Source organism: Mytilus californianus, unplaced genomic scaffold (assembly GCF_021869535.1).
Source record: "Mytilus californianus isolate M0D057914Y unplaced genomic scaffold, xbMytCali1.0.p SCAF_2, whole genome shotgun sequence".
Lineage (NCBI taxonomy): Eukaryota > Metazoa > Mollusca > Bivalvia > Mytilida > Mytilidae > Mytilus > Mytilus californianus.
In genome coordinates, this window is record NW_026262668.1 from 4,292,357 (window position 1) to 4,308,874 (window position 16,518).

The 16,518-nt window shown below is 31.3% G+C and overlaps 1 protein-coding gene across 1 annotated transcript; it reads right to left on the bottom strand.

The window, feature by feature from the left end:
* Positions 1-675: 675 nt before the first annotated feature.
* Positions 676-16,514, bottom strand: LOC127729119 (D-ribitol-5-phosphate cytidylyltransferase-like). The gene is made up of 10 exons (XM_052236776.1): positions 16,482-16,514; positions 12,293-12,434; positions 9,375-9,535; positions 8,788-8,888; positions 7,361-7,510; positions 5,265-5,369; positions 4,839-4,884; positions 4,405-4,490; positions 2,529-2,816; positions 676-1,078 (listed from the first exon to the last, which is right to left on the bottom strand). Exons 2-10 carry the CDS (start codon positions 12,424-12,426, stop codon positions 983-985), a joined length of 1,167 nt encoding a protein of 388 aa, XP_052092736.1. The 5' UTR covers positions 12,427-12,434; positions 16,482-16,514; the 3' UTR covers positions 676-982.
* Positions 16,515-16,518: the final 4 nt, after the last annotated feature.

Below are 16,518 nucleotides of genomic sequence, written 5' to 3' on the forward strand. Positions count from 1 at the left end.
AATGACTTATTTTTAATGCTTACATGGAACCCCCACAGATATAAGACAATGACAAACATTAGATGGAATTAACATATAATTATGCAATCAAGTGGAGTTCGTTATTATAAATAAAACCAATGTAAACGTATATGAATAAAAGAAGATGTAGCACATACATTAATGAGACAACAGCCCAACGCACACAAACCTTAAAAGACCTGTACAACACAATACAATAATGATTTATTATAAACCCTCTATCATATACACATATACAAAGTACAGTCACATTTATACCCAGAGATCATATAAAGAAATCAACAACTTTAATTGGAGTATATCAATAATTACTACATATACTTAAACATGTTAAAACTAACTTTGAAAAGAACAAAGATACATTTTTGTACAAAATTGTAAAGGTCAACATACAGTGTTCAATAGATAAGTGTCTATATTGCACATCAACAATAGCAACTTAGTCAGCTGATATAAACATGTAAATCTATCATAAAAACATAGAATTTACTGAAGTAATAAGAACAAGTGAAACTGTGAGCTACTGCTCACTGATGATACCCCGCCCAAATATTTCGGTGATTAATCTGAAAACGCATCACACAGTAAAGCTGACTCATATAAACCCTGAAACCATATTTCAGAAATCCTGGTAATGTAGTTCCTGAAAAAAATATTCATGGGACGGACGGACTGACTGATGGATGGACGGATGGACAGACAGAGGTAAAAACAGTATACCCCCACTTTTTTAAAGCGGGGGTATAATAATAAAGATAATGAGATGTTGTATGACTGCCAATGAAACAACTCTACACCTTAATAAAACACTATTTAAAAAATGCAACTTGACTTCTTTTTAAATGGTTCATTTACACTGCTCAATTGTAAAACTAATTTGTCAAGTGGGACTTTAACATTCATCTGAAAACCCCCCAAAAATAATAAGGTTTCAAAAAACATATAATTAGAAAAGAGAATATTAAGAAACAAATAAAACTTGTCCAGATAAGACTGGGTCCCTGTTCCACACAACACTAGTAACCATTTCTGTCAGTTGTTCAGTTTGAGTTTCATCCTGCAAAAAAACAAATGTTTTTAAAGAACAAATTTATATGAAAACAAATAGAAAATACATGTACATGTAACTACTGATACATGAACTTCTTTATATTATAAAAAACATTAAATGTGTATCAACTAATTAAATGTCAATGTATTTTATACAAATGATATAAAAGAAAAATGAATAATTTTTGCAATATGTAAGAGAAAGCTTTACCATTAAGGTCAGGGTTTTATAGTTTGTTGGTTTACATATTTTTTATGTGAAAGATTTGGATCGGTCGGTCAGAAAAAAAATAAATAAAAAACAATGTATAGAATTACTGTGTACTTCAGCTTTATTACAATATTTGTGATCTTTTTAGTTCCAAATAATTTTTCTCAGCTGTTTTAAACATACAATGCATGTCATCGTCATAAATTTGTAAAAAGGGCGGATATGTGCATAAATGATCATTTCACAATGAATTAAAAAAAAAATAGCTAAACTTTCCTTTCTTTTAATATTGCCGAAACACAGTGAATAATAAGCTTTAAGCAGGAAAGCATGTGAACAAAAATTGCAAACATGTCATTGTGTGTTGCATGAAAATGACCGTATACAAAACCGTGAAGAAGTAACTCTTCCAATGAGAAAGACAGGGATATTGGTTTTATCCTTTTGTACAGGTAAAAATGGACAAAACATTTTCCAACAACCTGTGAAACCCAAATTGATTGTGGTTATCTTCTGTTACTTTTACTTAATGTCTTTCCTGTCTGGATGTGTCTATTTCATATACTAGTATGAGGACGAAATGACAAAATAGCTTATTAAAATCAAATCTCACGGGATTATGACAAGAAAGAAAAGGAACTTATTGTAAAGAGCTATTAACATACTGCTTTCCTTCCGTAAAATTATTAGGGTAAACAACATGTTCAAATTTGTTCAATCTATTTTAAGAACTTTATTTTAAGAACACAAACTCAACGGATTATTTTTAGATTTTTATTTAACACAACAGACTATGTGCGACCATTACTGTTTATATTCAAATATGAAACCATAATGCACATAATTTGAATGTAATGGTTCTTCACACATTCTTTCATTTATATTTCAGGGATAATGAATTTGGCAGAGCAGGCTGAAATTAAAAAAAAAAAGCATGAAATTTCAATTATAATTTTTTACTCTAAAAATCTGAAAAATTTTGGATGGCGGCTCCAAAAACCAAAAAATTAAAAACCCTGGCCTAAAACACATATAAAACATATCAAGTGGCAATGCAAGCAACAAAATGACAAAATATTTATTCTATTTTTATTTTTAAAATTGATGACAAACATATCTTTCACTTCTTGATTTTGGCAGACATTTTCAAGATATTTGAAAAGCATTTTGTTTTTTGATGTAAAAATTAAACAAATTATTTATGCTTTTCTTTGATGGTGTTAGAAAGTTGCAACTTGATAATTACCTGATAAACAACACAGTAAACAAGTGTTTCTTTGTCTTGATGTTTTTTCTTGAGATTTTTCATCAATCTTATAATGGTGAGATGATAACTTTCACATGGGATTTCTCTCACAACTAGCATCAATACTCTGTCCAGTAAATAACAGGCAGAATTATCACAATGACTGATAAACTTATCAGAACATGCCACCATATGTTGTGTTAAATGTTCATTACAATCCACCACATGAATAAAAACTGAGGGTTCTATATTGTTTTCTTTGTTTTGGTCTTCTTGTAATTGATGTATCTAATGTAAAAAATGTACATATTAAAAATACACATTAAATAACTTAATAAGATATTTTTCAATGAGGTACACAGTATTCATTTTAAGGTGTTGGTTTCTGTCTTATGTCCTATTTTATGGTGTTCACATCTACATATTGTATTTTAATAAACCAATTTTTCCACCTATCAGTGAGCCATTGTTCTACTAATTGAATGTGCATTTCAAAATTATTAATCTGGGAGCTGCTTCTATATTTGTTTAGGCCATGCAAAAAAGATTGTTGGTTTCCCTTAACCCTGCCGGGTCTGTTTTTACCCTCTGGGTTAATTTTTTTTTAACACGAGATGAAAAAAAGAGCAAGACTCTCTTTTCAAACAATTATCAATGAGGTTTTGATTGTCAGATAAATTCTTTTTGAAAATTTTCAATTGAGTTACCTCCCCTAAATTAAATGTGTTGCTGTTTTTGGAAAAAAAAGTTTCTAACATTTAGATTAAAAAAATATATATATCTTCATAAAAATAAATCAAATTTCTATTTCAAAAATTGCTTATTTCAGTTAAATTCTTTGTAATTCATTTGCATCCTAGATGACAATGACAGCCAGCCATAATACCGGTACACAGAAACAATGAGGGTACTTTAAAGAAAAACAAATCAGACAAATAAACTAATGAAGACCATTTGATCTCTAGAAACCTTATGTTGGCTAACTTGTATTGTAGGGCTGCTGCTCATTGATAGATTTCTGTTTAAAGTTATTCATAAATAAAAGAACAGAGTTCCAATGACCCAGCGTTGCACATATTTTATCTATCCAAGGTACAAGGGCAATAACTAAAAAAAACACCTTTTTTTTGTTCTATAAGACTTTTTATGAATATCATGAGAGCGCTTACAATTCAATTTTCCATATAATTAATGTTTCCAAGGAGCATAACTCTTTTAAAAATAATTGATCGGCACTGATTTTCGAACTGGTCCAAGACATTGCTGATATAAACCTATGATATAAGTTTCATAAAAATCTGGCAAGAATTGAACAAATGAGAGCGCTAACGATGCAATTTTCCATATAATTAATGTTTCCAAGGGCCATAACTCTTTTAAATATAATTGGTCAGCACTGATTTTTGAACTCGTCCAAGATTTTGCTGATATAAACCTATGATATAAGTTTCATAAAAATCTGGCAAGAATTGTACATGTGAGAGCGCTAACAAGACCAGACGGATGGACGGACGCCCAGTATTTCTATGTCCCCCGCAACGTGAGGAGATGTGGTATGATTGCCAGTGAGACATCTATCTTAAACTTGCAGTGAGGTGAGAGTTTTTTTTGCTCCATGTTGAAGGCCTCACTGTGACTTTGAGATATAGAACGGCAATAAAAGAGCTGTTCCTTTGCTTTTTGTGTTTTTTTGCTGTGCATGTACTGATTTTGTGTCATGGATGGATACCCCATAACCTTTGTTTTTCTATTATCTACCAGAGTTAAAATGAGAACCAAAAACTGTAAAATATAAGGGCAAACACAACAAGCATGGGGACACAATCTACAGCATCCACATAGCACCAGCAATGTTTATAATACTTTATTATCTCACCTTGAATTTTTTTCGCTGAAATTGTTTAGTCAGTGACTCTCTTAAACGAACATCTTCACAATTCAAACATACAGAAATGTCAGATTCTGAAAAAAAACATTTTTCATGAATAAATACTAAAACAGTATCTATTTCATTTCATTTCGAATGAATTATGAAAAACAGATTTGTGATTTACTTCTTGACAATAGTCAGAAACAGTAATGAGCATTTTAAAATAACCTAAATATTAAGATAGGGTTTACGTTTACATGAATATGATTGCAAATGAGACAACTATACACCACTAGAGACCAAAGGACAAGGATGCAAACAAAACCCATAACATATCTTTAGCTATAAATGTACACACTTTTAAAGGAGAGGTATGCTAACAGCCCCTGACTTGTCAATGATGTAAAAGAATTTTACATTTTTAACATGATCATCATTACCTTTCAAAATTCCTTCTGCTGCAAATATATCCTTCTTGTGTGTAACCTGTAAAGAAAATATAGTAAACTGTTTTAAATCATGCACAATGGAAGAATAGTTCAGTCATGCACAATGGAAGAATAGTTCAGACTGTTTTTTCTTGTGTGTAATCTTGAATAAAAGATTGTTTTTTCTTGTGTGTAATCTTGAATAAAAAAAAATAGTCAGTTGCAAATGAATAGAATTGAAATTACAGAATTTTAAAAGTAAATTTCACAGTTTCAAAATTGAAATGAAACATGTAGCAAGTGAAAGGAAGGCAAAATACAAATAACATCAGATTCACAACTTTCCAGCCAGACTTGGAAGCTAAATATATATTAAAATAAGTTTTACAAAATCAAATAAATAAGCTAAATGCAGTAATTACCACTGCAGAAACTAACTTTCCATAAATTACTTGATCCTTCAACCAGTCTAGCCTTAACTCCAGAATATTTGGATGCTAAGAGCAAGCATTCAGTACCATAATCAAAATCATAATCTGTTGCCTGCAAAGAATCATTATTCAGTATCGATCATTATCATTTGACAAATCTTTTTGTAATCTTTTTTATTTCATTGATAACATTTGATCATATACTTCTAAAGGATTATATTTGTGGTTTGTTATGTTGTTTGGTTTCTGTCACCTTTATATATATCCCACATTTCTTTTTATTAATACAGCTGTTCTTATAAATATCATTTTCAACATTTACTTTGTCAGTTGTGGAACTTTATTCCATCTACATGGGTTAGCTAATGGAGAGTGAAATAAATTGCTTCTCCGAGCGCAGCTGGATACGACCGCAGAGGTCCAACCCTGAACAGTTGGGGCAAAATGGATGCAATATTCGCGCTTGATACAGGTCTGAATTTGGATTGTAATTAAATATTTGACACATAAAAGGTTTCTGACACAGAATAAGTGTAGTCAAAGAACTTAGAATTTGTTATGTGATTTTAATTTCTATTCAATTTTTTGCTTTTGTGCAATACACTCTGCTGTTGCGAATTGACCCCCCCTCCCCCCACAAAAAAAAATAAAAAATTTACCCCCCCCCTTTTATTTTGCTTTTGTGCAATACACTATGCTGTTGTGTATTAACCCCCCCCCCCCCATTTTTCTTTTTAATTTCTGAAATCTGAAATGAGAAAAAATTGACCCCCCACAATTTCTTTTTACCCCCCCCCCCCCCCCCCCCCCCTTTTCCCCAAAAGAAATTCTTTCCCTCAAGATATGGTCATAATCTCAATTCAAATTTCCAATGGAGTTTGCTAACTTAATCTATTTTATAAAAGAATTTAAAATATGGTGTCAAATCTTTCATATGGATTTTTTTGTAAAAAAAAAAATGCAACATTTGCAGATATTTTTACTGGTTTTCCTTTATAAATATGCATTTCTTTAAACATAATTTAAAAAGCAGTGTATGGGAGGTATTTGAATTACCTCCCTTACACTGCTTTAAATTATGTTTTGTATTAAAGTATTTGTCCATTAACCAGGACACCCTTGTTTTTCCCCCTTTTTTGCCACTAATTCCTAAACGGTTTGAGCCCCCCAAAGCAAATCCTAACCATCCCTTTGTGATATGGAAACTTGTGGTATAATTTCAGAGAGATCCATACACCGTTCCACAAGTTATTTTCTGGAAACTGGAAAAATGCTTATTTTTGGCCCCTTTTTTGGCCCCTAATTCCTTAATTGTTTGTACCATAACCCCCAAAATCAATCCCAACCTTCCTTTTGTGGTATTGAACCTTATGGTAAAATTTCATAGAGATCCATTCACTTAAACATAAGTTATTGTGCGAAAACCAATGTGTCTTGGGACGACGACGATGACGACGCCAACATCATACCAATATATGACTGCAAAAATTTTTTGCGGTCGTATAAAAAAAGGCCAAGTGGTTTTAATTTTTGTGATTTTGTTAATAATCAAACATTATAAATGTAGAACTTTTTTGTTCTGATGACAACATTCATTTGTCAAAATTTTGTAAAATTGTTCTGGCTGTTATGAATTAGGTTAGCCTTCCACTGTTAATTCCATAAAACATGTACTTTATACCATTGCATACGTAACCATTTCATTCTATTTCATTCCATTCATTGCATTGTTTTGTATACCGGTATATGTTATTGTTATTTGTGATTTTGTTAATGTTAATCAAACAAAAGCTTAGAGCATTCTAAGTTCTCTGAATGCCAGGACTTTATGCTCATCATTTAAGACCACACTTAGTTAAATTGGTTTGTTCAAACAGTTGTTGAAATAGTTTTACTGTAAAATATTTTTTACCACAGCATATCACATGATCACTAAAACAACTGGGATTTTGTACAGATTTTAAGACTTCAATAATCTGTTGTAGACATTGAAAAAAATGAAACTAAGGTTAAATATGCAAAGCTCGAAATATTTCTGATCAACATTCAAAGATTCTTTCAAGTCCCAAATAACTTTTTAATCCAAATGAAATGAATACCAACCTTCTGGTAAGCTGTGGATATAACACTATAATGAAATCCTTGTGGCATTTCACTGGCTCTGTATCTGTTTCTGTCTAATGACTCCTCCAAAAATCCATCGGAATCAGGGGCAATAACTGTTGATATTAAAGGTCTGTAAACACCTGATGCCTGAATAATTAACATGATTTTAATAGATAAAACAGAAGATAAATATATAACAAACAAAATAGCTCAATATGACTTCCCAGTGTGGGTATGTATGTTTTTTAATGCCATGGAAGCTTAATTGACAGTGAGACATCACCGCTTTTGCAACTAAAATAGAACAAGGTTGTTTTTAGGGTGTCGAATATAAAATTGGTGATGAATTTCACTATCTGTTTAAATGTACTTTTTTCTCAAATGAAAGAAAAAGGCTTTTGCCTTATAATGTGTATAAAAATCCTAATACTATAAAGTGTAGTGAACTTTTTTGTTCTGATGTCCACAGTTTATTCGTCAAACTTGAAAAACTTTGTAAAACTGTTCTGTCTGTTATAAATTAGATGCACCTTCCACTGTTAATTCCATAACACATGTACATTATACCATTGCATACATAACCATTTCACTCCATTCATTGCATTGTTTTTGTATATATGTTATTGTTTTTATTACTGTTAATATTCACCCTTGATGGGGTATTGATAAATAAAAGTTTCAAGTTTCAAGAAACACAGGATTTAATTTACATGTATTATGAACAGCTGTGACAATGTGAAATATTATTGCAACATAGAGTGGTCTTAGAACAGCATTACAATTGTTTTGTTGTATTATATAAATACTCTGGTGGTAACCTGATGTTCACTAAAACAGGTAGATAATTACATAATTTTATCTATCTTATGTCATTGCATTTTCTATGTCCTATATTCAATTTGTGTTCAAAGGTTAACACACGGCGTTTCCTGGCTTCTTCTCCGCTTCAGAATGTAATAAAATTTGATAAAAAGAAGATTTCTAGGTGCAAAATGTGAGTTTTTTGGCTTATTATTGGAGAAATTACATGTCAATACATTCCGGAATTCAAAATGTCTGCTTTCTTAGTTACAGACAGGGAGATAGAGAATTTTACGCTTATTGTCATCCAATCAGAACCATTGACACAAAATAATTGCATTAGAATAGTATCTGGATGGTGTGGAATGGTTCAATAAAATGACACTATCTACATGTGCATGTACCTACACTTTTTGTTTAACAAACATGTCATTTTCATTCACCTCTGAACAAAATTTCTGGGACCTCCCCTCCTTTGATGTATATGAAAAGTAAACAAAGCTTGTGAAACTATATTTTTTTAAGCAATGTCAAAACAAAGATTTTATATATTAAATATATATTTCATATTTTACATTCTGCATCATGATTATATATTATAGAAAAACATGTTAATCTAAAACCTTGTGTTCCTTTGCTGTCATGGCGATCTGTGTAATGGTCTGTTCATCTGTAAACATTCTGACAGCATCATGAATGAGAACCACATCATCAGGTTTACAAACTGAAAGATACACAACTAGAGATGAATGACTATAAATAAAGAAGTGATACCAGGGTCAATGAGACATCAAACAGATGTATATAAATCTTAATGGTATCAGTTAATTAAAAATATTCCAACACTGGATAATTTGCTATAATAGTAACTGGTATAAAGATGAGATACATTTTTTTCTCACTGTTATGGAAGACCCTTGAGTGACTTTGAGTTTTAAACAGAAATTGATTGATAAACACTTATTCCTATTTTTCATTTTTTTTTTATTTCCTGTAACTGTGTTTTGTGTATTTATCTCAAACTGTATGATATTATGTTTGTTGTGTAAATAAGCACTTGTTTCTAAATGTTTGTTGTACACAAAATCTTAACATATATATGGAGGAAACAATGATTCATTCATTCATTCATTAAACAAAATCAACATATATCTTAGTACATAGTGTTATAAAAAATTTATCATTACAAAAACTGCAACTTGATAATCACCTGTTTCCAGTGCTTTGACACCATTGTAAATTGACCTGTGTCTTGTTGGAGATCCAGTAACTATCTTTACTTTAGTAAATTTGTATTTTGTTAGTAAATTCTGCATGATCTCCAGATAACTTACATCAACCACAACAACAATCATTTTTATCCAGCTTAGTCTGAAAATTGGAAAAAAAGACTGAAATTGATACATCACATAATTTCAATACATCATAAAAACATGATATATTTCTGATAAAAAAGAGGGATGTACTGTCTACGTTCACCCTTCTCAATCAGCCACTGACAATACTTCAGTAGAAAAATTTAAATATATCACTTTAATATAATCTTTATGCATCAGAATTGCTTTTCTGGATTATCTGTAAACTGTTAAATATTAAATACCTTAGTAAATTTGGCAGGCGAAGCGAGCCAAAAATATTTTGAACATTTTGGGGCAAGAATATTTATTTTCATGTGTGATAAGGCAAGATTATTTATTTCCAACTAAATAGGGGCCAGAATATTTATTTTCAAAAGCTGCATGTCCCCCTCAGAATCAAATGGTTGTCCCATTTAGTAAGAACACTGGTGTAACACTCCTCAATGGCACATTGGTCTTGTAGAAATGCTTCATAGCTTGTAGGGTAAGATTTGAAGATCTTCCATGCTAATCCTGGCCTTGCCAAAATTCATAACTAAAAAAGTTCATGTACTGATATATTCCTGGGTTTGTCTAAATTCACAACTGAAATAAAAGAAGAATGTGTCTGAGGACATGAATGCCCTTGCTCAACAGGCCGTAAATTACATAGAGGCATATAGGCAGTTGCCTCCTATCATTTGCCTATTGTGGGCTGACAAAAAAAAAGAAAAAACGAAGAAAAAAACACTGAAAAGAAAAAAAATGGTTAAAATCATGCATTATTATAATAGCACTGGTTGTTACTTTTACCTCTGTTAAGGAGATCGGGTCAAAATGTCAAACAGAGCAGGCAATCAAACATGGACAGTTCAACCAAAATATAAAACAAACACTATTGCTTATGTTAGCCTTGCCAGTTGGGTCTTGCAGTTGTGAGAGATCGTTTTCTGCTCTACGGCGCTTTAAACATGGAACAGGTCAACAATGACGAAAAGCAGATTGTGTGGTCTGGCTATGCTACACATACATAGAAGTGACAGTGTTGGCAATCCGGGCACAGAAAAATCGCCTTAGCATTTGACAAAGCCTAACTAAATAAAACTTTCAGTGTAAGCAAACAGTGTTACGTTATAATAATTTTAATTTGATAATTAGAGTTATGAGTTATTAAGAAATGCATTTTCATTTTAAGGTTTGAAAATTTTGTCTCTGAAATGAATTCAATATAGCTCAATTAGGACAGCCAAAAAAGCCTGATAAGCCACAAAAAAATGCTCAACTTCAGGGGGCCTTTCATTATAAGATCGCAAATTGTTTCCCTAAAACTAAGTAAAAATAGTTTGTGAATAGTCATAAAGCAGCATAAAGCGTAAAAAATATCTTTCTTTACCGGCACACGTAATCTAACTGGTTTATAACTATTTTCAATGTATTCCAGGCGCTTATTTATTGAGATACAACAAAAATTTAACAAGTGGTGAATTCTGGGGAGGTAAAATGCATACAAGGAAAAGGCCTGAAAAAAATGTCATTTTCTGCATAAAATGGGTTCAAAATTTTTTTTCGCCTCGCTCCGCCTGCCGGTCCTCAAGCTGTCTCCCTTTACAATGCAGGCATTTTACGGCCCTGCTCAAGCTTTGCAATTTTAAAAAATTAAAAAGGGGCATAACTCTAGAACGGTAAGAGACTTACTGCCCAAATTTGAACTCTGTCTGCTAGTTTTGGTTCTTAGCATTGTGTATGAGTTTTATAAAAATGGATGACAAAAACTTAAGTTAGAGTGCAGAAAGGAAAATGGGATGGACAGACAGACGGATGGAAAGACAGACTGACAGTCAAGGGTAACACATAATGCCCCCATTGCCTATGGCGGGGGCATACAAATATTTGAGTATAAGAGGTCTGTCACAATGTTTGGTGTGATCATTTCCATTCTTACAATGTACATACCTATGAAAATTGTGTATTGTGTAGACTATAAGAGGTCTGTTTAGAACTTTACTCATCTATCCCGTCGAATTTGAGATAAAGGATACAACATATACAGTTAAGTCTGCCTCATATCCTTACTAACATTTAGACATTGACAATGAAGATCAATTAAAAACAAAACTTTACAACAAAAGAGACCCAATTGTGAACTTTCCATTTCTATGTAGCAACATTCCAGCAGGGACTACAAACGGAGTATATATCTCCCAGTTGATATGGTATTCCAGGGCTTGTATTTCCTATCATGATTTCCTTGTTACAGGGTTGCTGCTCACAAGGAAGCTATTAAACAAAGAGTTCTGAGTGTTGAAATTAAAATCATCCCTTCATAAATTTTACAGACGCCATCACGAGTTGGATACATCCTAACTACAATCCAGTCCCCTTTCATCGAATGTGACCTACTGAATTAGACTTATCACCAGGTTTGTACTTACATGAGCAACAAAACAGGTGCCACATATGGAGCAGGATCTGCTTACCTGTCCGGAGCACCTGAGATCACCTCTAGTTTTTGGTGGGGTTTGTGTTGCTGAGTTTTTAGTTTTCTATGTTGGGTTTTGTGTACTGTTGTTTGTCTTTTTCTTTTTTAGTCATGGCGTTGTCAGTTTATTTTTGACTTATGAGTTTGAATGTCCCTTTGGTATCTTTCCCCTCTCTTTTACAGTATTATTTTGGTGTGTCCATCTACATTCTAACATACCTATGAAAACTATGTATTGTGTAGAGTCATGAGAGTATAAGAGGTCTATTTAGGACTTTACAGTATTGTTTTGGTGTATTTACATGTACATACCTGTGAAAACTATGTATTGTGTAGAGTATAAGAGGTCTGTTGAGGACTTTACAGTATTGTTTTGGTGTGTCCATTTCCATTCTAACACCACATCCACCAGCAGGTAAAACTACACAAACATTTTCTAAATCCATTTCTTAAACTGAAAAATAATATAACTGTTAGCATGGTTAGTGAAATATTTTACAAATGTGCATGTTTTCAATTTTTTTAAGTTCCTGTAAACTTTAAATAATGAATATATTTTTGACAAAAACAAGGTGGCACTTGTGCTCCGTCGTGTCTATTCAACTTAGTTAACAAACAAAAAAGATTCAGAATAAACATTGATAAAGCTTGTTTTTTGCTAAAAAATGGTTTCAAACAAATAAAAAGTGATCATCATGATCGTATATAAATTTTAAAAAAAAAGGAAAAGAAAGACATATTATAGGGAAAATGTAAGCATATTGTCAAGTGATAAAGTATGTAAGTTTACTTCAGTATTGAATGCAGATTGAAAAGATGAATGCAGATTGAAAAGAGGTTTGTGTGGCAATTTTTGTTGTTTTCAAATATAAATTATATAATTTAAAAAAAAGAATAAATAAAGGTATTTTGAATTGCTAAGTAATATTACTTACTATTGTACCAACGTAAATTTCTGAGGTAGACATGGTACATGTACATGATGAGGATAAATCTTGCCATCAATTTGAATGATAACAGGATAATAAGGCTAAAAATTTCCATTTTCTATTAAGACACACATACATTTTAATTTGTCTAAACCAGGTGTAAGCCCATTGTGTAGAGGTGCAGAAAATTTAAAATAATGGTTCTTTTTCAAATAATAATGTATTGGTTTAAAGCATGAAAATGCGTGGTCTATAAGCTTGCATAAATTTCTCAACAATGCATTATTTCAATATAGTAAATCTGCTCAGTGTATTATAAAATTATTGTGAAAAAGTAAGAACTGGCAAATCGAAACTTTCATATCTTATTATTTCATTAATAGAATTGGTTATATGATTTGAATTTATATTCAATTTTTTTATTTTGAGCAATACACTATGCTGTTGCAAATTAACCCCCCCCCCCAAAAAAAAAAAAATTTTCACCCACCTTTTTTTTTGGCAAAAAAAATGTTTTTCACCCCACCCTTTTTAAAAAAAAAAAAAAAAAAAAAATTATATTTGAAGAAATTTTCTTTTTAATTTCTGAAATCTGTAATGAGAAAAAAAAAATTGCCCCCCCCCCCCTCCCCTTTTTCCAAAAAAAAAATCGTTCCCTCAAGATATGGTCATTATCTTAATTCAAATTTCCAATGGAGTTTGCAACCATAATTACCCATTTAAATACATCATAAAAGTCTTAAAATAATTTTTCTTTAATCAGCATTTTTATTAGTAACTTCTAAAAATAAATTGACAGCTAATCACCTCAAGACAATACAAAATTTCTTTATACATAATTTTAAAGCAGTGTAAGGGAGGTAATCCAAATTTAACATTGTAGTTAAAAGTGATTGTCCATTAACAAGGAAACCCTTGTTTTTCCCCCCTTTTTTTCCCCTAATTCCTAAACTGTTTGAGCCATTACCCCCCAAAGCCAATTCTAACCATCCCTTTGTGGTATGGAAACTTGTTGTACAATTTCAGAGAGATCCATACACCGTTCCACAAGTTGTTTTCTGAAAACTAGAAAAATGCTTATTTGGGCCCCTTTTTTGGTCCCTAATTCCTAAACTGTTAGGACCATAACCCCCAAAATCAATCCCAACCTTCCTTTTGTGGTTATAAACCTTGTGTTTAAATTTCATAGATTTCTATTAACTAATACTAAAGTTATTGTCCGGAAACCAAGTGTCTTCGGACGACGACGACATGATACCAATATACGACCACAAAAAATTTTTGCAGTCATATAAAAACATGGACTCCTCCAATGTCCAGTCTGAAGGTAAAAAAATTACTGTACATGCTTGTGTAAAATGAATGGAAATGAACACACCAAAACAATCATAACCTGTTGTCATACATCAAGCTTTTGAAATATATAAATATTTTAGTTCAGCAACTTTAAAAAAAAAGTTAGTTTAAGATATATTAAATAATTATTATAGAAGATTTTTTTATCATATCTTTATAAACATGAGCTATATATCATGTATATAGTAAATAAATTTGTATATTTAAAAGACTTTACATATCCTTCAGCAATGTTGAGTAAATCAACAAGTAATTTTTTAAACTTGTATAGAAGAAACACAGAACAAGCCAATTGCTATTTGACCAAAAAAGGTAATTTCTTTCTTTCTAATTTTTTTTAACTTCAGAGTTAATTATTAATAAGGATCTTAAAACATGTACATAGTAATATTTGCAAGACAAGTCCTTATCTAAAACAAACTCTTTACATTGATTGAATCAGGAAAGATAGGAATTATTTCTTCCCTACATCTACATGTCATGCATGCATAGTGTAGACAGAGACATTTAACTTTTTTGTTATTGCTACGAATAGAATAGAATATTTTTATTCACTAAATTAGGGCCCCAGGAGGACATATACAGGTAGCATATATATAAACAATATCATTATAAACAATAACATATGCAATGCAACCTAGACAATACATTTGTAGATATGGAATAAAAAAAAGAAAAAAAGAAACACACACCAAAATAACAATCAATAACAACAACACATTATAATTCAATTTATATTATGTTAACATTGACTTAAGTGCACCTGAGGTACATGTAAGTGTATTTTGACTATTGAATAAACTGAAGGCTTAAGTAGTTTAAGCCTTATGGAGAAATCTCTATACAAAAAAACACAGAAAACACCCACACAATTGACTAAAAGATATACTAAAAATAACATTGAAACGGATATTATGACTAATCTGCAGTAAGCACCAAGAGTCGATACTTAAAGCCAAGTTAAAGGGAAATCCCAACTTGTACTTTAAATGATTGATTGACAAAAATGCGTACTTAATGTGCAGTACATTATGTAGATGAGTCAAACTCCTAAATAATTAATAAAAATTAAAAAAATTTTTTTTTAAGGTAATCGATTCTGTGTCTATAGCTAGGGAGCAATGATCATCAAGGAACTGTGCTACAGAATATTGAATTCTTCTTATGCTCAGTGCAGGCTTAACATCTAACCAAACTCATATCAAAGTATCAAATGGAAATTAGTTATTACAGATTATGTTTTCCTTTAATCATTAGTATTTTTTATAATTTATAACATGCATATAATACATTGGGATATCATTGTTCATTGTCCAAACTATTTTGTTGTTACACATGTTACATGTACTTTGTTAGTATCTAAATATTGGAAGTTTGGACATAATTTTAATATACTTGCATCAATACCTCTCTTTTAAATAAATGGGTGTCACATTTAAATAAGAAATGAAGTTCATCTTCAACCTGACCTGAGGTACACCTGAGACAAATTCGGTTTTGTCAAAGAGTACCCTGGTATCTGCAAGATTCAATTTGCAATTTGTGAGCAGATACAGTGTATTCTTAATCTAGTAATACATTTCTTTTGCTCAAAAAGTCGTATTATTGACAAATAATTTTTCAAACCAAAACTACACATGAATGTTACACAAGTTTGTAGTTTACCATCTTTATAGTAAATCTAGCTGTTCCACAATGCATCCCTTAATGGGGTCTCATTGGGGGGTTCTGATTCCCATATCCCGCTTACACTATGTACGTAAGCAATTCTCATTTTTTTGTAATTTCCCATGTCCCGCTAAACTTCATTTCCCGTTTTCACAGCACAATAATTTGACTTTCACTTGTCACGCTTACAAAAAATTGGCAATCCCGGGTCACGCTTAGACCCCAATGAGACTCACTTAATTAACAATCTGACCACAGTGCAACATATTTCTGGTATATGGTTTTCTTTACCTGAATTTTTTCCTTTAAAACATAAATTGATCCATACAAAGAAGACCTTTTATTAAATTTGTTTCAAATAGCTTTTTTTATTTTATATTCCTTCTCTCTTTATTACTTTAATAAAAAAATATTACTTTGCAAAACATGTTAAAATTTTAAAACATTCTTTGATAAGGATTGGATCTTGGACCTACAATTTCATTTGTCCCAAGTACAAAAAGTACGTTGTTGCTTTGATTGTTCAATATTCAATATTTAAAATTTACCTATTTTACCACGTGTATTTGTTTTTGTTTATGTGGA

Bases quoted from the DNA above. Each gene is read 5' to 3' on its own strand.
- LOC127729119 (XM_052236776.1), bottom strand. From the start codon at position 12,426: ATGGATTTAGAAAATGTTTGTGTAGTTTTACCTGCTGGTGGATGTGGT. The intron at 4,491-4,838 runs GTAATGATGATC...GTTTTTTTTCAG, and splicing joins AGCAGAAGGAATTTTGAAAG to AATCTGACATTTCTGTATGT. The intron at 1,079-2,528 runs GTAATTATCAAG...GTTTTTTTGCAG, and splicing joins TTTACTGTGTTGTTTATCAG to GATGAAACTCAAACTGAACA.